At 36.1% G+C, this 23306-nt stretch overlaps 1 protein-coding gene across 1 annotated transcript; it reads left to right on the top strand.

Moving 5' to 3' along the window:
- Window positions 1-1800: 1800 nt before the first annotated feature.
- meis2b (Meis homeobox 2b) lies at window positions 1801-20779 on the top strand. The gene is made up of 13 exons (XM_073855493.1): window positions 1801-2296; window positions 2435-2667; window positions 3161-3302; window positions 3505-3555; window positions 3977-4027; window positions 4102-4248; window positions 5851-5969; window positions 10267-10402; window positions 12192-12268; window positions 19075-19133; window positions 19238-19327; window positions 19460-19541; window positions 20371-20779. Exons 1-12 carry the CDS (start codon window positions 2285-2287, stop codon window positions 19516-19518), a joined length of 1176 nt encoding a protein of 391 aa, XP_073711594.1. The 5' UTR covers window positions 1801-2284; the 3' UTR covers window positions 19519-19541; window positions 20371-20779.
- Window positions 20780-23306: the final 2527 nt, after the last annotated feature.

Raw genomic sequence — 23306 nt, 5'->3', positions numbered from 1 at the left:
AATAAACTATCCTATCATACAGTGCACCTCTTTTGCTTTGGAACATTTACAACTATTTTAAAGTCTGTTTTAAGAATTTTGAAGTGCTCTGCAATATGTTTATTTGACTTTTTATGCATTTGGTATTTTTATATATCGTGATCGTATTTTGCTTGGTATCTTGTTGATCATGGATTTGTGTGTATTTATGTTTGTGATATTTAACCCCAATATACAGTAGCTTACATCTCAGGTTAAATCTTACATTTGTTTGATGTAGCCTAAACAAAGTTCCCGTGAGAGAACCAAACATTCTTATTTTAGACTTTTGCATGGTCATTTTTGAAAAAATATGTACCCACTAGGTGGTGATAACATAAAAACTGACAATGATTGATGCGATTAAAGGACATCTGCAGATTTACAGAAGACTCTGAATTAACGGAGGCAAATGCTCTATTTAAATGCACTCATGATAACTCTGTTTTTTTTTTCAATTAGAACGGAAAACTTGCAAATAAGTTGCAAACATTTTGGTTTTTGCCTATTAGTATTATTATTAGTAGTAGTCGTAGTAGTATTAGTATTTTAATGTTGAAATAATAAACATTATTAATGATTTTAATTAGATTTATAAAGTATTTAGCTTTTTACTGTATTTTTGATATTAAAGGCGACATTATAGCCTACATTTGTCGTAATGTAATTGCTGAACACAACATTTAAACAAAAAAGTTGTACTATAAAGCCTCAGTGCAAAAATTGAATTTTTATTTTAATGACACGCCAACATGAGAGTTGTTTAGATTCTTAACAACAAATACAACAATTATTTTCTGTTTAAAATGATCACGGCAGTCATAAGCTGTCGGGATATCTAGGCAAGAATTATGTTTAATTTATTTTAAATAGTGAATTAATCTAAAACAATCAACGTTTACTTTTAGTACACATCAATTTAATAAATTAAATAAAACATCACACTACATTACAGAGTTTTAAATGACTCTGGAACTGCGATTAGATTTGCCCAGAACTAACACTCATTGTCCATATCACTGTATTGCTGGATATAAATTATGTTTTCTATATAAAATAAATGTAATGTTGTTTTTAAATTTTATTGGTATTTTTATTTTTTTACTGCAATATTTAATCGGTATATAGATGTTTTATACAATCTCGTATTAAGGTCTAAAAAATAACACGTGTAAGTAAATTAAATCTTTTGAAACTGGGTAAATTAAACGGGGAAACAAAATGTTACGTTTCTTTGTCAAGGGCAGGTTACGCAAAATCATTTGTCATTTTCGCACAAAAGCAAACATCAAAACATTGCTAATTTATTTCATACATTAAGATTTATTTATAACAAAAAATATAAAACAACTGCATGAAAAGTAATAAAAAATTAAACGAGGAAGAGTTTAGACAGTTATCAGTTTGATGGGAACAAAATGCTGCTTGATTAAATTATGTATACTGTAGTTGGGAAATGTGTTTGTGGGAAAAACATACAAATGCAGGAGACAAAATAATTTCCCTAATTCTTATTTGGCACATAGTTAGTTAAACAACAAAGTTATCAAATTTTAAAGTATGTATTTAAGGGCTCAACTGTCGAGAAGTTCAGCAATTTGTTAAAATAAGGATCAATTCGTATACTCAGTGATCCACTGAATTTACCACTTTCAAAAATAAAGACACTAAACCCCTAGTAACAAAACGCAGAGGATGGTACAGTGCGTCACCCTGCGCGTATCCAATGTGAACAGTCGCTGGCTGCTCGTGGTCATTGCTCTCTTCTTTCTCGTGCTTTACGTAGAGGTGTCGGACTGGTAACACCCACCACGTTTCCCAGGCTCAGTCATCATCAGATGATCAGTCTCTTCAAGAGGAACCTGCTTCGATCATCAACGAAATTCCAGCGTGGGTCGCAAAGTGGGACCATGAGATAGATAGTTGTTTTTCTTTCAGCTGACACACAGCTCTGCACTGATAGCCTACCATGATAAACCCGAACATATGAGAATATGGATTTTTATTTCTGATTTAAAGAAGTCTGCGCTGGGTATATTGCATTAGGCGATCATAAAAAAACAGTTTTAGATATTTATATATGTGTCTTCCTATTTGTTGAGCGTATTTGGCTCAAGTAAAAAAACTACAGGACATGGTTTACCATCTCAACGGATTACCAGCAGTACAGTGCTCTTAAACTGGATGCATAAAAGGAATTAAATCAAACAAATTGGTTCTTTGCGGGATAATAACGCTATTTGCACTTAACATCAACAAAAGCTTGATGGCTCAACGGGTACGTTCCTTTTAAATCATTCGCGTTACTGTACAGGACAACTTAATATATTAAAAGTTTGCATTAATTTTAAATACTTGTATTTTGACATCTAATATTTGGCAATACACATGTTTATCTACGACATGATTGATGCAGTATGAAGACCTTGCCCACTATGGTGGCGGTATGGACGGAGTCGGGGTTCCGGCGTCGATGTACGGGGACCCACACGCTCCACGGCCCCTGCCGCAAGTTCACCACTTGAACCACGGGCCACCGCCACATACCACCCAGCACTACGGGGCCCATGCACCACACAGTATCATGCCCAGCAGCATTGGCTCAGCTGTCAACGACGCACTTAAAAGAGACAAGGACCAGATTTATGGGTAGGCTGCTTTGCTATGTACATACAGTATAGCATCACATTAACCAGAATTAGAATGGAACGTATGTTTGTTGACACATCATTTGCTGATATTATTAAACAATAGGCTTTATTAAACCTAGTTTAAAACTTAAGAAGGGCCAAGCTTGCTTATATATACCATAAGGGGTAGGCTATGTTTATTTAATAAATCAACATGTGTTCGATTATTTGCTGCATTATTAAGCTTTTAAACATTATGAATGCTGTTTTCTTTAATTATGCTAACTATTATAATACTTTAATATTATGTATTATAATACATAATATATGCTACTTTTTTGCGTTCAGACACTTTCAGACCCACCTGCATAGTTTGTGTGACTGTCAGGGCTATGAAAGTGAAACTTAAATACAATAATGTCGTCAACATTAATGTCCAGTCAGTGGTATAATGTGTTTTTTTTCTGTTTAACATCATGTGCGCATTTATGAAAATCATTTGCTTTTTTAAGGCACCCGTTATTTCCCCTTCTGGCGCTGGTTTTTGAGAAGTGTGAGCTCGCCACATGCACGCCGAGAGAGCCCGGGGTCGCTGGAGGAGATGTGTGCTCATCTGATTCTTTTAACGAGGACATCGCTGTGTTTGCTAAACAGGTAATAGATCAACAAATATTAATATTTTTTTTACCGCTTAGATGCACTCAATTAGGGTATTTCAAATGAAATTGGTTAAATAATATTAGTGTGTAAACTGCTTTACATTTTTGAATCAGCAAAACTTATATATTGTCATTGGCTAATAATTGTCGAAGCTGCGATTTTTTTATAATTTTGTCATCTAAAATTTATCCTATAGATACGCGCAGAGAAGCCGATATTTTCCTCTAACCCAGAGCTGGACAATTTGGTGAGTGTAAAATGTTATTTGATAAATCTCGCAGAGTTTGTCTGCACGTCATCTTCTAAGCTCTGCTGGAGGATCTTTGTGGGAATTAAAGGACGCTTCAGTGATTATGAGTCCGCGTGTTATCAGAAGGCGTGGGGTCTTTGCCTGGGGCACCCTTAAAGCATCTACTCTGGAAAAACTTCTGCTATTGTAATAACATGACATAATGTAAAACTTGTTAAAAATGTCAGTGACTGGTAATTATAATAGTAATTGTCCATTAAAAAAAAAAAAACATAATAGTTACAATAATATTAATAGTTATTACTGCAATTATTATTATTATTATTATATTTTATTGAAAATATTCTATATTATTGTCATTATTGTTATACTTGTTATTAATGTGGTGGTTTAATTTTTTCATATGTATTTCTTCTAGATGATACAATCAATACAAGTATTACGATTCCATCTTTTAGAACTCGAAAAGGTATGTTTTGTACAAAAGTAATTTTATGTCGCTATATTGTAGGTTTTGTATTTGTTAACTTTTTTTTTTTTTAGGTACACGAGCTTTGCGACAACTTCTGTCATCGATATATAAGCTGTTTGAAAGGGAAAATGCCTATAGACTTGGTAATTGATGAACGGGATGGATGCAAGTCAGACTTCGATGACCTCTCAGGATCCTCGACAAATCTTGCAGATCACGTGAGTTTTAATTGCCCGCCTGTTACATCATAATATGAGTCGCAATTTGATTGACAAACTGCTTTGCTTTTACTTTCTATGCAGCACAGGCTGCTGTTTATGCACGCCCCTGATTTTTTATAATTTGGGTTAAACAAAGAATTGAGCAGAAAAAATTTACTGCATTAAATTATACAGTTGCACCACCTTAAAAACAAGAAACGTATGAGGTTTAAAACAAATTGTATGGATTCTGTAAACTAAAAGATAATCTGGTGAAATTTATTGACCATATAAATATTCTTTGTTTCCTGGGTGTTTTTACCTCACCGTGTTTGTATTGTATTATTTGTGCATGTCCCTAGCCTTTTTTCTTGGCTTCCTGTATTATACATCTTCACAATTATTAGTCATAAAAACAGAGAGAGAGAGAGAGAAAGAGAGCAAGAAAGAATAATACAGTTACATATGCTAATTTATTTAAACAATGTTATTTAATTTTTTTTCTCTGCTCTTATATGAATGATTTAGGCATTGCCCTAGGACATATCTTATTTTAGAAAAGATATGATAGTGATGATCATGCTCATCATGTTGGGTGCAGGTGTTGCTAAGGGTCAGAGTTTTCCCCTATTGTCCACCCCTCTGTAGCCTTAATGATCAGTGTTACATTTGCACGTGAATGCGCTATTGTCTTTGAACTGATTGGATTGTTATTGTCAGGCAGAAGGGGAGTTTTCTTTCACTCAGGACCAACAGTGTGTTCTTTACATTATGCTTCCTATTATTTAAGAACCACCTCTTTGCCACAGGAGCAAAAACAGAGAATTAAGAGGAATATAACTTTAAATCCTTTTTAAATTGTTTTAAGGGAAGTACTGTACCAAGGAAAGATGTTTTGAACATTTTGAACATTAGAAGGTGAGGTGATGTCTAACCACCATACCTTAACTTGGCTAGGTGAAACTGTTTGTACACTTGACAATTACTTTAATATTTTATTGATGTTATATCTTTTTATTCACAAGTGTGCCATGTGACACAAATTTGAAGTAGGTGATGGAAGAAGACAGTATCCTTCAAGAATGTTATTAACGGCACACATATATAAACACACAAACCAACAGACTGCTTTTGTGTGTCCTAATGAGAAAACAGTGAAGGGTCTTATTCACACAACTTTATTGTTGTAGGGGGTTATTCTGAGCTTCCCTAGAGCTCTTCAGTTGTTCACCATCAGGCAAACAGCTGACGCTAAGGGTCTGAAGAGGAACGGCTGCTGTTTGCCTTCACGTTGAGCCTGTTTATACTTTATATCCAGTTCTGGTTAAAAGGGAAAAGCCGCTGGTTTCTTGTGCACATTTACTGTCAGACGTGGGAAGAAGCAGTTACTTTGGTCTTCTTTGATCTCCACTGCATATATAGTTCCTGCATTCCGAGCTACGTTTGTTTCAGTTGATAGTTTATTACTAATTTGGCAGAGGATTTTTTTAACACATACATGGTAACTAGACGTTTAACAAAATATATGATATGGTATTATGTGCCGTTATCGTTACTAATGTGGCCTATTTTTTTTTCGATACCTGTACCTGCTGTGTGATGTGAACACCTGACCCTCAGAATCCAGCATCCTGGAGAGACATGGATGATGCTCACTCTACTCCTTCAGTCGGCACCCCAGGACCCTCCAGTGGGGGACATGCTTCTCAGAGTGGAGACAACAGCAGTGAACTAGGGGAAGATTTTACTTTTACTAGTTGTATTACTGTTATTAGATTTTACTATTATAATATGCTAAGTTAAAAAGGCATGAGTTTATGCCATTATCTTAATTTTGTATTATTTGAATTTGAGACCTGAGTTTTTAAATAAAAAATGTATGTTGTGGAACTTATAACTGTTTAAGATATAATTTTCATTCTGGTACATTGTTTGCAACTGTGGACACAATGGCTTTTTATCTCAAAAGGTTAAAAGTCCAAATTAATATACGATAACTTTCATTGGTATGTCACAATTGTTTTTGTTGATTAGATAAGTATACACACACACACACACACACACACACACACACACACACACACACACACACACACACACACACACACACACACACACACACACACACACACACACACACACACACACACACACACACACACACACACATATATATATATTGAGGCTTCCTACTTCGCATTTGTAGTCTTTTATTTGTAGTCCATTATCCCCTTGGCCAAATATTTAGTTTATATTTAATTGCTTTAGTAAAATTAGCCTTCAGGGCTTCTTTCATCAGACACCAATGGCTTAACTATTATGCAGCACAATGGAAGGATGTTCTACAAGACCACATAAACTGAATTCAGTGACCATATTCTAATTCAGAATCACAATTCCAGTGATCTTGCCATATTGCATCATTGTGACAGCATTGAATCTCAAGACAAAAAAATCTCTAAACACCCCCATTAAATGTTTGGCAAAACAGCAATGCCAATAGTGTTTTTGCATTGGTACTTTGTCTGCATTAGAGAAAGGCATCAAGGTGGTGGCATTTTCCCAACACCAGGCTTTTTTTAAACAACAGTTGGGAGACATCCAAAGACCACGGCCTTTTGACCCCACAAAAAGAAGGGGAAAAGAAATGACCCCTGCTGGCCTGCAGAACAGAACACTTCAAATACTTGTCACAATGGAGGGGTGATATCTGGGGTGATCAGAGGCAAAGACTAGGTTGGGATCAGGGGCATACCTCTTGCACCTCCAGGAATCACTTTGGTTTGCTGTTCCTGCCTTTATCATTCAAGAGATGAGTAAAGCAAACACCTTTTCCATTACAAGTGAATGAGATTACTGGACCTCTTCAAAGTTCCTGTCTCTTGTGTGTGGGGGGGCTTTGTTGCTGGTACATCAGTAGAAGTTCCTGCTGTTGAGTAACCTCATGTCTTCTTCACTTTAGGTTATTGGGTCAGGAAAAAACGAAGAGAGTGAGCAAAGCTCTCAAAGACCCACGTTTGTTGTTGCGTCTATTGTATATAACTGCTGATTCACCCGTGAAGTGTTTTTTAATAGTGTGTCTGTGTGTGTGTGTTTGTGATCTGGGGGGGGGTTTACACAGCTATCCTAAACGTGTGTGTTGGTGGGAATGCTGAGCCTAGGAATGTCCATCACAAAGGCCAAATAGAGAACAAAGGGAAGCTGCAGGACATTCCAGCCCAATGTTCACCTCTATGGCTAGTGAAAGACAGAGGCTAAGACAGGATGTTTACATCTATATCTGAACCTTCAGTGAAGGTTAAATCCCAGCATGATGTTTTACATGAACATAGTGGACCAACAACAAGTGTCTAGAACTGATGTCTCTGCGTAACATGACATATCCAATATCAGCCATTGCTTTGGCATCTTACTGTCAATACCAACTATGTACCAATCCCATGGTCCTTCAGATCATAGCATGACCACTAGGGACAAGAGGCATCTAATCAATATGCTTTAAGGGAAACGATTAGCGGAAAAAATCATTTGTGTTGGTCAAGTATGTTTAGTAATTATCCAGTCTGTTGCGTCCGGTAGTCAGAATTATGCCCTACTTGGAGAACTATAGTAAGTGATAGATTGAGGTCATAGTGAGCTCATTAAGCAAGCAAACTGGATTTATTCTGTGATGCATGTAGGGTGGCAGTCATCAGACCCGGCTAGTTTGCGCTAAGCCCCTTTGTCTCCAGGACATTTATCTATATAAAGTTCACCTAATTATTGGCATCAGGAGAACACTGAGCATTTTCGTTTAAGACCTTGTCATCTCTCAGATGGTGAAGGTATCTGATGTGACATGCCTTCCATCAAGGTTGGACCGCAGAATTGTGGGAAATGGGTACAACCAAACTTAACATAAAAGTTGCTATTTGGTTGTTATTTTTAATCGCTTCATTCGTTTTATTTCCTGAAAGTAGAAAACAAAAGACTAGAGGCCTCTTCTCGATGCCTTGGGGTGATGTTTTTTCCTAAACAGCCTCAGGGCTTACTCCAGCCGCCTTCTTGGCTGCTGTGGCCCCCCTCTGCGCTAAGCGTGCAGACTCTGGGCTGGGGAGTGAGGTAGGGCTCATGAAGCTGCAGAGAGCAGCAGCCTTTAAAAAGAGTACAGTCACTCAGGCAGCATGGGCCAAGTTGCCAGGGAACAGTCAGAAGCGATTAGCGTCGGGTTGGATCAGCCCTGCGGCCTTCGTTTTCTAGAACAGGAGGAGAAAGAGAGGCATGGCATGGGGGGGCTGTTTAGGTCCTTCCTTAGATGTGGGTTGTTTAAGTCCTTTCTTGGAAGATCTTGGCTCACTCTCTTCATCGTTTTTACTTTTTCTACTATATTCCCATTTTTTTTTGTCTATTTTACAATTATTTTCATTTTTTTTTTTCTATATTATTCTTTAATAATCCTTTTCCTTCTTTACCAGAAACCTTTTCATACCTTCCAGAAAATACTTTTTTATCTTTACAACCCTTTAACCCCTTACAAGTTTTTGTTTTATAAAAACACACCCTGAACATAAAAGAAATGACTGTCTTGCACCAACTGAAAGCATGAGACCAGTGGCCTGCTTATGGCTTGCATTTTGATCACAGCATCAGTCTGCTAAAGTCCATCTACAACTGTTTGTCTTATATTTAAATGTCATTATTCATTAACTGAAATATTAATGCATGAATATGCCGCATACAGTCGCCTTTGATTGATGCATCCTTAAAAACAAGGAGACACAGCAGGGCCAATCTTAAGAAAAGTAGGGTTCCTGTCCCGCCTCTGGGGAGGAGTCCCTCAGATACATTATTCACACACCCTCCGGGCAGGCTTTCAAGGCATCTCTACCCTCAGGGCAAGAAAAATAAGCATGATGGTTAAAAGTAAATCATCTTGCCTGATGCACAGTTAATGGAAGAGGGAAAGACGGATGGAAAGAAAGGAAAAGAAAAGAGTGTGGGGAGGGAGACGGAAACCTTAGTTTAAAAGTAATCTCCTGTCTGGGTCCGTGTATGTTCTTGCTGTGAACCCAAACTAGATTGGATGACATTTTTATTTTATTTTATTACAAAGCTCACAGTTCAAAGGGAGAACAGAGAAAATTATATAATTCTTTTTGTCGTTTAACTTCATTTAGCATTTCAAACTGTTCCCATAAAAAAGAATCCATAAAGAGTATCACATAAATGATCAAGACTGATTATGTTTGGGATCCTGTGGCTATCCAAAACAGAATGGGTTTTTAACAACTAGTTATTTAGTTATGTTAATTGCAGTAATCACTCCCATAAACAGCCAAACTATTGTGTACTGAGTATTAGCATAAAGAAGAGATTGAAATCTGTTTTGTTACTGCATTATGTAGATAGTCACTAACTATTAAACACAGTCACACCTTGCACTGGCCACAGTAGAATTTGTATGTAAACAGAAAATAAATAGGAATCTATGTACTTTTCATACACTGGTAGCACGTATTCTTAAGTTAAATATAGCAACAGCTATCAAAGTTATTCAAATGTGCTTTGCTTTATGTTTTTCCCAAGTTATTTTCTGCTGCTCAGATGAAGATCAGATATTCTATTTACAGTGCCAGGTCTCCATTCCCCATTCAGACATGGAGCTTGGACATTCATTACTCCATGTCAAAGACAGAACTTACATTGAATTAATAGCACTGGGGTCGGTGCAAAGCTTGAGATCTCTAACAATGAGACACAGAGAGAGGAATAAGACATAAATAGATGGAGGGATGGCCCTTCGTCTCACTCTGTTTATGAGCATTTCCTCTCACTGCATGGATACTCTTGTTTGCTTGGTCCATGTGTTATTGCTGCTAATCAAAACAAGCCCCCTACGTTGCTCTATCACAATGTGTTTGTGAGTGACACTGGTGATGTGCATGTGATCATCTATGCTGTGTTGCAGATGGTACTTTATCTCACTAAAGTAAATTTTATCTTTCTCTGCTTTTCCTCCTGTTCTGTTACACCCCCATGCTGTTGCTAATCAGGGGATGGTTTGGATAACAGTTTGGCATCTCCAGGCACAGGGGATGAAGATGACCAGGACAAAAAGCGACAGAAAAAGAGAGGAATCTTCCCAAAAGTGGCAACCAATATTATGCGGGCATGGCTTTTCCAGCATCTCACAGTAAGACATTTTCAACTGATCCCAGTAGCATCAAAGTCTTCGAAGTCTTCGGGCTGCCATGTCTTAGCTTAGAATCCAAGTGTAACTGTGCTGACCTGGGTCTGATGAGTCTCTTTGTTAATCAGCCCAGCTGCCTGATCCAAATCACATTAAAACTAGCAGGATGTGTTATTATGTTTCTTGATTCACCCATCAAATTTTAAAGCAAGTATATTACACCAAAACTAGCATAATTTGTGAAATTTATGACTCCCTCAAATCTCGGCACATTGTGAAAAATCCTAAATTCCCACCATTCTCTTCCGTCTTCCTGTTTTCCATTCTTTTTCTGAATTCCTGCACTTTCTAAGGGCTACACAGGTCCTGTACACATAGTAATCCTTTCCCTTTTACCCACCTTTAGAGTTTAGAGATAAAAAGGGAGAGCCTAATTGAATTATCCTCTCTCTATTCCCAGCTCCTTTTCAGACCGATTTGTGAAGCAAAAGTGTTTCCCATTGCAGAATGTGTCCTCTGACAAAAACAGTGTTAAAGGGGACTTTGGCCTTTCAATAGCCCCATTGCAACACCCAGGCGATCATGCATTCATTTGGGTTTGGGGATGAATGAAAGCTGCAGGATTACATTTTGTCGGTTTCTACTTTGAGCCAGTGTGCAACATTTTAGACTGGGGGTTCTTACATATGGCCAAAGCCTCCACCTTTTGTGAACTATTTGGAGGTCTACGATAAAGAGCCCCTGTGCTGCCAATCTTAAAGAAAGGTGGAACATTAGGATTCAGTTGAACATTACAGTTATAACTGTTAGATTCACTGGAACAAGACACATGGATCTCAATTGGCATGCTAATCAGGACAAAGAGAGGGCTTCTAAATAGACATAAGTGTAATTAATGCAAATATGACTGATTCCTAAAACCAAAGCACTTAGAGATGCTAAAAAAATGCAGTGTCAGACATCTTTATCATTGACATGTTTTGAAAATGTAGACGAACACCTGGGATCCTCATTAGCTTAACTGCAAACAATCACAGTTAAACTGAAGCTGAAATTTTCTGCTCAGGCTTTAAAGATAGACCCCAGAGCACAGCACAGATTTGACTATCACTAAAGGGGTGAGGTTTACAGTAATTCATCACAGCAGAATGACAGCTAGCAAGTCAGGAGGTACTGTCAGCAGCATCATCATGGTGTTTGTTAGAAAGAGAGAGAGAGAGAGAAAGAGAGAGAGAGAGACAGGGCTCATCCTGCACCAGAAGGTGGGGCCACGGCAGTGCCAAAATTGGTGTACACCCACGACCTTGTTCTGTCTATACATTCACCCCTGCTTGCCATCTGCTGCCCTCCCTCTGCACTCACAGTGAGAGCAAGAGGACCAGGGGCCAGGGGCCACCAAGGGCCAATCCCTATTCAACCCTAAACAAAACTATCCATTGTCTCTCTTTCACACCCACTTGATCATTTGTCAAGTAATGTCAAATAATGTCAAACAAAACCATAAGCACTCAGCCAATAACACGGAAAACACAGGGAAAATTCTCAAACTCCGTACTTGAATATGGGAAGTCTGTCATACATTATATAATTTTCTGAAAGACTTCAATGGAATCCATAGTTCTTTTACAGACTTGATGTTTCATGTGATTAGTCATTTAAACATGCATTTAGAGAAAAAAAGAGATAACATTGATTCCCTTTTTAAATGGAGACTGCCAGGGCATAAATACATGACATTTAGATGTTATCACTGTATAAATCCTGACACAAACTCTCATTTTTTCATTTTCAGCACCCGTATCCATCTGAAGAGCAGAAGAAGCAGCTAGCACAGGACACAGGACTTACCATCTTACAAGTGAATAACTGGTGAGTAACCTTTAACCTTTGACTTTTGACTTGAGTCATTTGTCTGACCCCTCAGCATCCAGAAGCTTTAGGGGTCTCTGTATCGTTTCCATTTCAAGCCCAGTGATCGTGATTTCTGACACTTTTATTAGATTGTTCAAACCCCAACAAGACAAATAAAAATAAGAATAGCGGCAATGAATAGGTTGTGAAATGGTTTTAGTTGTGTATTTATCATCTTGTTTGGTAATAAGATTACAATAAATTTCATTTCAGCCATGTTAAATGTAACCCTCATTTTTTTGCATATCATAATGCCAAACACGTCTAATCTGCATTAGGACTACTTTTAGACAGGCAACTCTGATGTGCATTTGTTAAATTGTAGGCTATATATATCTATAATCTATAAAGTTTGTCCTTAATGCATTTTTGAGCTCTTGGGAAACAATTATTTTGACTGAAGAATCTTTGCTCGGCACAATTTCAAATGTTTTTCTTCACTTTAACAACATTATAATTTACATTTGTATGTAAAATGTCTAATATCCGTTTTATTTACTTAATCACTACTGTCAAAATAATTGTTTAGTTGTCTGTCACTGAATTACTTAAAAATGAGCTGATTAATTTTTTAAGTCATTTAAAAGCATGACATACTTAATGTAAATCTGCAATGAGAGGTCGCATTAACAGAAAAAGTTCCGTCTTTGAAGAATGTTTTTGAGCTGTGACGGAAAAATCTAAAAGCCATCCGTCAAATTTGACAGATTATTACACTAAGGGTAGGCGAATGTATTGTATCTTGTAGATTTAATTCCCAGCCCTGTCCAGTGGGTGGCAAGTGCGCGTTTGGCGCGGCGTTCTGGAAGTTCTGCCAGGGAGCAATAGACCTTTTGCGAGTCGACGTCACAGTTACGTCACGCGCGCATGTGGTGGCAGAAAAACAGTGGAAATGAATGAGACACGAGTGAAACGAACAATATAACTCACTAGAAAATGTTTTGTTGTGCTGTTGAGTGTCAGAATAGGAATGCCAAAATAGATGACCTTCATTTTTATAGTATACCGTCGTCGAAGACACCATTTGAAGATAAACGTAGGTGTTTATGGTTACAATAAAAGCCATTAACCGGACATACTGGAGTGATGAAATCATCTGAAAATCTTTTAATAATTTGAATAGAAAATAATTACAGAAGATATCCGTTGTTCTGTCGAAGTCTGATCCCTCTATGTGTTTCTTATAGCGTTTTCATTACGTTACGTTTATAATTTATTTAGAAAGATTAAAGATTTGAATGAATTCATAATATCAATAATATTACCATTTATTAAAGTTTTCGTATTTTTTTCGTTTTCTATTTCTTTTTACCTTATATCTTAGCCTATGTCTTCTTCCTGTTTGTTCTAAATTATGATGTTTACTAATAAATATATAAACATTGCACACACACACACACACACACACACACACACACACACACACACACACACACACACACACACACACACACACACACACACACACACACACACACACGATGTAAAGTGTTAATAATATTTAAACAGGCCTATACAAATTAATTTGTATGTAAACATAATAGTTTTAGAACAAACACGTAGGCTATAAATATAAGGAAGAAATTGAAAACAGGAAATGATGAAATATTTAATAAATGATATTATACAGAATACATGATAGTATTGCTCTTATAAGTACTTCAGCGATTCATACTGTAAAAATAATTGATTTACCAATAAAGAACAATACATATACATTACATACATGCACACAATTAGCCAAGCCATTTAAACTTTTAATTTATTAAAAAATAAACGTAACTTGGTGAAAACGTTATAAGAAACATTACACTTAAGAGAAATATAGGGGGAACAGACTTCTTCAGAACACCGGATCCTTAAAAATCCCAGTTTAATGTTAAAACACTTCACACAGCTATTGAGAAGCATTCACTTTCTGCCACCGGTTGGGCTCCGCCCACAAAAAACGTCATCTCTTTTTTGCAAACACGCAAAAGGTCTATTAGTAAGCACAGTGGCCCGTTTCAGACAGGTGGTTAAGTGCAAACTCTGAGTTTGTTAAACCTGAAATAAGGGAAACTCGGAGTTTTCCGTTTCAAAATGAGAGGTAGGTTAAACCTAAGACAGCGGGGTAAGTCAAGCCTGTTTCAGAAGGAGAGGTAACTTATAATCAGAGTCTGTTTCCGGAGTAACTAACTCTGTGAACCTAACCTGGTCGGGAGTAGGTTTTATCCTGTAAACTCAGAGAGATTCTTGTGGTCTCCTCCCCTTTTTTAAAGGAGTAGTGGTGTTTAATCTTGTTAGTTGCTTTAGTACATTCATTCATTCCGCACATTTTTATTACGTACAGTGTAAAATAGGTTTTTAGCTGTCTTTAAGTTATAATCAAATTGCCAGTGCAAATCATTTTACCTTAGTGCTTTATATATTTTATAAATTACACTTAAATAAAAAATAAAATAAAAAAATAAACAGTATATTGAAATGACTAGTAAAGCCAATTTGATATATTTAGGTGCAGAGACGTCTAAGTGACTAAAAAAGTGACTAAGTGCTTTTATAGAGGATCCTGTAGATCAGGGGTCTCCAACCTTTTTATGAGCAAGGGCTACCACAATGGATAAAACAATCTGGAGGGCTACTTTTTGATAGTCTTTGTGGTGCTCTTAAATCTAAAAAGTTACCTTGACATTTCTTATGAACATACTCATCATTATTGCAGGGGCCCGTTTCAGAAAGGTGGTTAAGTGAAAACTCTGAGTTTGTTAACCCTGAAATAAGGGAAACTCTGAGCTTTCCGTTTCAAAAAGGGAGGTAGGTTAAACCTGAGACAGCGGGTTAAGTCAAGCCTGTTTCAGAAGGAGAGGTAACTTATACTCAGAGTCTGTTTCCAGAGTAACATACTCTCTGAACCTAACCTGGTCGGGAGCAGGTTTTATCCTGTAAACTCTGAGTTTCTTGTGGTTTCTTCTCCTCCCCTTTTTTAAAGGAGTAGCGGTGTTTAATCTTGTTAGTTGCTTTAGTACATTCATTCATTGTGCACATTTTTATCATGTACACTGTAAAATATTTTTTAGCTGTTTTTAAGTTATAATTAAATTGCCAGTGCAAACCATTTTAACTTACAACTTTATATTTTTATATATTACACTAAACTTTCAACTAAAAAATTAAAACAGTAAATTGAAATGACTTGTAAAGCTAATATGATATGGTCTTAGTGACTATCATGTCATGTACTTTTATAGAGAATCCTGTAGATGATGATGTTGCATTCAATTGTAGGAAGTTACATTTATGTCGCGAGTTTTGAGACCCCGAGTGGTTTTTTATCATATCCACTTACATTTATGTGAGCAAAATTATTATTTTTTGCAGTCATTTTAGATATCTAAATATCCTTATATGACTAATATCAGTCTTTGTGGTGCTCTTACATCTAAACAGTTGTCTTGGCATTTCTTCTGTATTTACTTGTCATTATCGCGGGTCTAGTGCAGTGGTTCCCAAACTTTTTCAGTGTGCGGCCCCCCTTGTGTACAGTGCATTTTTCGCGGCCCCCGAAAGAAAATTTATGTTTTAAAATGTAATATTTTAATTAAACAAAACATATAAAAGTATACCTAGTAGTGCTGTTGGTTAGTTGGCTTATTATTTTTTTTAGGTTTATTTACACAGAATTCATGATAAATGAATGTATTTTATAAAATGTCATAAAACTGGGACCCCCCTGGCACCATCTTGCGGCCCCTAATTTAAAAACCACTGGTCTAGTGGGTAGTGCTGTATGCAGTAGTTAGGGCAGACGTACTGTCGGCGATCGGATTTCGAACCCTGGCTCGGTGAATTTCTGTTTTATTCACGACAAACATTTGTAAAGTTCATAGCCTTACATGACAAAGTATTATGCTTAATTTCATTTTTAGCTGAGCTGCTGTCATATTTTTGTCCATGGGATTGCATGTGCATGTAAATGAATATAATAACGTACAGTCCTCAGTTTATTTACTTCGGATATTTTAACTGTGATGAAAAATTAAATGTACGCATTTACTAGAGTAGCAATTTACAAAAACATGTGCTCGTAGTTGCATTACACTTGCAGTAACACCTTCAATTTTAGTAGTAAAAATGATTAAGACCTCTTTGTCACGTGATGTTGCCATGGTAAATCGTAATATCTGAGCTCCATTGATGATGGCTTTTCATTGTGGCTGTGCACGCGCTTAACTCAACCTACTCAGAGTCGATTGAACTAACTCAGATCAGCTGTTCTGTAACCGAAAACTCAGAGTTTACTATCTCAGAGTAAGTCAACTCAGAGTTCAAGTTTAAACTCAGAGTTTGTTGAACCTCCTTATTGAAACGGGCCACTGGTCTAGTGGATAGTGTTGTGCGCAGTGTTATTTCTGGCAATCTGAGTTCGAATCCCGGCTCAGTGAATTTCTGTTTTATTCATGACAAACATTTGTAAAGTTCGTAGCCTTTAATGACAAAGTATTTTGCCTAATTTCATTTTTAGCTGAGCTGCTGTCATATTTTTGTTCATAGGATTGCATCTGCATGAAAATGAATATAATAACGTACACTCCTCAGTTTATTTACTTCGGATATTTTTACCGTGATGAAAAATTAAATGTATGCATTTACTAGAGTAGCAATTTCCAACAACAACTCTTTTCTTTAAAATATATGCTTGTAGTTGCAGTAACACTTTCAGTTTCAGTAGTAAAAAAGATTAAAGGGACACTTCACCCATTTGCATTAAGCTTTGTATAGTTAGAAACCCAGTCGAGTTTTTGAATGGTAGTGCATCATTCCCTCTGTTTCCCCTGAGACAGGAGAAATATGGATTTCAGTGTTGCACTTCCTTCTTTCAATGATGTCAAAATCATCATTTTGCATCATTGAAAGAAGGAAGTCCAATATCTTTGTTGAGGGAGTGAGACTACAAACACTCCTTTTCTCGGTCAAATAGGCACCAAATTCGTAATTTATGTTACATTTTGACTACAAATATGATCCACTTTTAATAAAGATTAATGTTTCCACAGGTGAAATGCTCCTTTAAGACCTCTTTGTCACTTGCTGTTGCCATTGTAAATCGTAATATCTGAGCTCCATTGATGATGGCTCGTTATTGTGGCTGTGCACGCGCTTAACACAGAGTCAACCTACTGAGAGTCGATTGAACTAACTCAGATCAGCTGTTCTGTAACCGAAAACTCAGAGTTTCCTATCTCAGAGTAATTCAACTCAGAGTTAAAGTTTAAACTCAGAGTTTGTTGAACCCCCGTATTGAAACGGGCCCCAGGTCTCAAAACTCTCTCGCAATACTTTTATGTCATACACTAGTAGATATGCGCACAGTGCTCCTGAAGTTTGATACCCTGCACTGTGACAGAAGAGCACGAAAACAGCCTCCAGAAGAAAATTAAAACTGCCTCAAGAAGTCGCCTGCCCGAGGTAGGCCTACTAAAGACACGAAAATAGAGCCTGCATGAGTTTTTACACGTTTGTTCAAATCACAGATCTATTTTGTCGACTAATATGTTTTCTTTATATTTGCCTGTTCAAGCACAAGTCACTTATTTTACCGCCTCCGCTCATTACTGAAAAAAGCATGTGATGTTGAACATGTAATGTGATGTACAGTCACTGTTCCAGGTCCGTAGTCAGCCTATTGAAAGGGGGGTTCTTGTTTTTTTTTTCAAAAAGTGGACCTTTTTGCTGTTTTTCTCCTGCTTTTGTATTTAATTATGAGCAGGGCTGTATGCAGGATTTTATTAATATAAAAATATAAATACCAGAATAATTGTCACAAGCATTGATTAAAACAATGATGACAAAAATCACATGAAAAAATGACTTAAATTATGGACCTTTGGCAGTGAGAGGGGCTTTGTTAAAATTTAAAAACTTAAGTTGTTATATGATAACGATAACAAAATTATTAACTGATTATGAAGGAATTTTTACGACCCTGTCCGTACAATAAAAAAATCTAACGCAACATATGTCTGCAGTTCTCATTTTATTTAAAAATATAAATAAAATATAAATAATTTTTATTATTATTATTATTATTATATAATTTATTATTTACTTATACTTGGTATATAAACAAAAAGTTTTTACAAACTTTTGGCAGAGATCTATTGTCTATGAGTAGACATATACAACAAAGCAAGTATGGGAATTTTCTATTAGTTAAGGACTGCTGGAACATATGAATAACTCTTAATAGCATCTGAAAACAGTTAGGTTAAGCATTCCCTGAGGCTATGGGACCAATGTTATATCAATTAAATATTTATTGAGCAATGACCCCTTAATTTGATGCTTTATTATATTGCGGCAAGATGCATATCTTTAAGCTTTGGAGCGATTAAAGCTAAAGTCTTTAAAATAGAGGTTTACTTTGGAGTGATGTGGAATTTTTTTATTGTGTGTTACAACAATTCTCCCTTAAAATATTTCTCAAAAGTAATTTGTTAAAGGTCTTTTTTAGTAAAGCATCTGTTTGTTTACAACATACATTACAGCATTTCTTCTGTCTAGCACTAAAACAGTGCATTACATTTTTTGTGGACTCTTGACGGGTCCATTAACCCAATGGCCCGGAGAAATCGCAATGCATTAATGAATATTTCACAGTAAATCAATGCAAAAAGCTCATAACAGTAAAAGTCCTAAGTGTTTAAATAACAGTAAAATATACTCTGTGCAGTCAGTAATATAAATAGATTTAGTAAATGTGTTCTTTTTTTCCTGTTTGACAGGTTTATCAATGCTCGAAGAAGAATTGTGCAACCCATGATTGATCAGTCAAACAGAGCAGGCAAGAATCTATTTCCTGCACATCCCCTCAGTTATTCAAAACAGCCTGTGCAACGTTAACAGTGCATATTTCACATATATAATTCCTTTTGTACTCATTTTTAGTAAGTCAAGGAACCGCTTACAGTCCTGATGGTCAACCTATGGGCGGCTTTGTTTTAGACGGCCAACAGCACATGGGTCTTCGGCCTGGTGGTAAGGCATTCAGAAATAATACAAATTACACCTCACATTACTCAAATTCAGTCTGACGTTAGTGTGTTATAAAATCTGCTTAACATTTGCATGTGTTTTATTGTTTTTTAATTTTGTTTCTCCATCACACAGGTCCCATGGGAGGTATGGGTATGAACATGAGCATGGATGGACAGTGGCACTACATGTAAACTTCTACATTCTGAAAACAAGTGTAAGTATAGAAGTTGATATAAAAAATAGCCATTTTCTATCTCTCTCTCTCGCTTTGCATTTGAGATCTTATTAGGGTGGCAATTCTCCTTCCAACAACCAACCCCACCCCCCTTGCGCGTGCACACACACACACACACACACACACCTTAAATCCCAGGCTCCATCTCTGCTTGCCTGTCTCTGACAGTCCACAAATCAAGACATATCACTCGCCGCGGGCTGCCTGGCATGGAAAATTTTATTTAATACCCACACTGTTCTGCCCAATGAGCCCCTCCATAATGACACTTACCTTGATTAATAGAGCTCTTTATATGTAAATAGGCACCGCATCCAGTTTTCCATTCACAGCCCTTTCCTATCATATAACAACCTTAGCCTCTGCTAATGAAGGAAGAGCAGAGGGGAGGTGAGTCCGGGCTAACACCCCCCACCGAAACCACAGACACATAGAGATATCATGAGCTCTGGCTTGCAGGTGTCAGATACATGCAGACCAAATAATTTCCAGACTATTTAATGCTACCTTTTAATTGAATCATCACCGAGTCGTTAACTGTAATTGGGTCATTTAGAGGAATGTTTCCAGTTTTTAATTTTTACTGGTTAAACGCCATATGTTAGTGGATCTTTGGGATCATTATTATTCAGATCTGTTTGCCTATAATGTGTGAAAGTTTAGGCATAAAGCGGAGAGAGTCACAATAATGATCTTAGAGGCAGATATTTGCGTTTTAAGCAATTGATTTTAGCATAAAGTAATATTTATTTTTCAAACTAAGTATAGATGTGTGTAAATTAATTTCTCTTTATCTGTTTTTTGTCAGTGTTATAGGTTTTTATGGTGACCTCAGTCCTGGTGCCGACCTAAGGCATAAGGAACGAGTGAGTCAATTTGAAATTTTTCAAATCTGATCACATCCCTGTCAAACAGCAAATACCTTCTCTATTTATGGGAACTCAAACCTCATCAAACTGGCCATTATAAACCCAAACAAACTACTGTGCAAAGGAGGACAAGCATAGCAAAACAGACAAACCTGAATCATTTTTGTCAAAGAAAGACTTTTGCAACTGGGATACTGATATTTTCTTTTTTAAATTATTTATTTATTCTTGTTACTGTTAAGAAGCACAGGGACCAGAACATTTGTGCACTTTTGCTCAACTATAGAGTGGCTGCCCCAGAAAATATTTTGTTCATATCTGCTCATTTACAGTAAGTGCACACCCTCATATTAAATGTATTTGTCCTCCTAAATACACAGAAGTGAAATATATTTAAAAAATGCTAATGTTCACAAAGAAATGTGAGTGTATAACTTTTTTGAAAAAAAAATCAATGTTTGGACTGGTATTGACTAGTTTTAGACTTTCACTTTTATTCTATATAATGAATACAGAGAAATGAAAACAGTTGACACAAATTCCAGTACCTGAAATCACAAATCCAGTACCTGAAGTATTTTTCAGGTGATTGTATAGTATCACTGAGGAAATTTATTGTTAATTTTTTTTGTTGAATTGGGAAAATTCTCTTATAAAATATGTCTGGAGGACTAAATATGTTTCATTGTACATAATTGTGTACATTTTATTTGTAAAACACATCATTGTAAAATCAGCATTCAGTCCAGATCTGTTAAGAAGGAAGATGGGATATTGTACAATTTTCATTCCTAGTTTTCTCTAAGGAATATCAAAGTTTGTTGATGTACTGATAAGTTAAATAAATCCTCTTGTGCAGTCATTTTCCTTTTAGAAGTGTTTTAAAAGCAGTTCTTCAATATTTCTACACAATCAAATGTTGAATTCTTGTAATAAATACTTAATTTTCAAAATGTTAAATCTCTTGATTTTAATGCTGTCATGTCTTTCTTCTGGTATGCAGAATGTGTATCAATGTGCAGGTTTGGTGGAAAAATCACTTTGAAATCGTGCAAGATCCAAATCCACTCAAATGATAGAAAATATTGTATTTACATTTAATTTGTAATTCAATACTTAACAAGAGAACGAAAGAATTATTTCAAAGTTATATGTAAATATCACGGAGATACATTAAACATTTTTGAACATACGAACTATAACACCAATTGTAATAGCACATAATTTATATTCAACTGAAGGCACTTGGGTTGGTGGGGAAATTATTTCATTAGCGCATGAAGTATTCTCTCTAAAATGGACTAAGATTTGTTTGGAGGTAAGGCTATCTTTTAAATGTTGAAGCTATATGTGAAGAAATAAATCACATATTTTTTGTTAATCATTCGATGGGCTCTCCCCCACATCATTTCTCAGAAAAGCCTGCAAACTTATTCATCTCGAGGATTTCTTTTAAACGTAATTTTGCGCTGACATTTTAAAATGATTTTCTCGTGCTGCTTGATATTGTAGCTAAGACTGCTCCTCCAGACAATACAGCCTAGCTGTAGTTTGTTTCTGTAGCCTGCAGTAGTGTGAAAACGGTGTACTTTCGTGGTCATTTATCAATGTCAGCGGCGTAACGATCTCTACTGCAGTATTGATGAGGAGAATGTATTTAGATGTTGCTAAGATAATGTAAGTCTAAATATTGCTTAATATTAAGCTCCACCTTTGTGCTTCTTTAACATATAAAAATTCTAATAGCGGAAAGACATTCATTTTTTAAGATCTGTTGTTATCTTTACCAGGGACAATGTTAAAACAAATAACCCAAATGGTAAGTTGATTTGTCTTGGTCAGCGATAAATTCGTTGTGAAAGCTGCCGGAAACAACAACATAACCACATTAAATATTGGTTGTCTTTTCCAACACTGTGGAATATGGAGTTAGGAAAAACGAAATAATAATTAAACCTTCATAGTATTTTCCTTTCGTTTTAACCAATATTTTGTATTACCCTTTACTTCGATGAATAACGATTCTAATTCTGATTGTGAAACATTCTTTGGAACCCGGCACAAAAACGTGACCCTGCCTATGAAAACACAGTTTCAGTAAAATATATTTTTTTTTTTTGTAATTTAGCCTACTGTTTCTACATAAAATGTACTTCACAGTAATTTTATACATAACCTTTATATATTTAATAATGATTAAGGCCATGTCAAAGTTTTTGAAATAAGTGAAATTAATGTTTGAAATCAAACTTTCATGCTCATTATCTCATAATTAGATTATAAGACTTCAGTCTGTATTTCACAGCTTCAATGTAATCAAATATTCTGTTGTTTTCAAAAGTTTATTTCACGGTGTTAGTTAATAATATTAAAATAATATAATTTAAATAAGTATTGGGGGAAATTCACGAGCCTGTGCAATTATTAAATGTTATACGGGTTCATGACGTTTATTTTATTTGAATGTAATATTTTCTTTGCGTTCATATTGGGACAATTTTATGTTATGTTCTCTGTAGCTCGATTCCCGCACAGATTCGTATCCATATTCTTTTGCATCAACTAAAGTGAAGGGAATAAGACCACGATAACGATGCTCCCTAGTGGTGTGTGATGAAACCATATGATACCAACAATGACTGGTGCAACTATTTTAACTAGTACAGACTATAACTATAGTATTATGGCAAGTATGATTAAAAAAACAGTGTAGCATTTGGTTCTGGGCAACCCTTATATTTCAAAAATATTTTACTTTAAGTGATGTGAACTACAGTCAAATGCCAGTCCAGACAGCCAGCTAAATCCAGCTTGTCAAACAATATTTCTACAGTGGACTTTTTGAGTGGTCATGTTAAGAATATGGTCCACGTGA

Source organism: Misgurnus anguillicaudatus, chromosome 18 (assembly GCF_027580225.2).
Source record: "Misgurnus anguillicaudatus chromosome 18, ASM2758022v2, whole genome shotgun sequence".
NCBI lineage: Eukaryota > Metazoa > Chordata > Actinopteri > Cypriniformes > Cobitidae > Misgurnus > Misgurnus anguillicaudatus.
Note: the sequence above shows the minus strand (reverse complement) of the source record. Positions and strands in the feature narration are given on the sequence as shown.

What these genes read in the sequence shown, in the direction of transcription:
- meis2b (XM_073855493.1), top strand. An exon ending in TCGCTGTGTTTGCTAAACAG is followed by an intron (nt 3,303 to 3,504) that starts GTAATAGATCAA and finishes TTTATCCTATAG; the next exon opens with ATACGCGCAGAGAAGCCGAT. An exon ending in CGACAAATCTTGCAGATCAC is followed by an intron (nt 4,249 to 5,850) that starts GTGAGTTTTAAT and finishes CCTGACCCTCAG; the next exon opens with AATCCAGCATCCTGGAGAGA.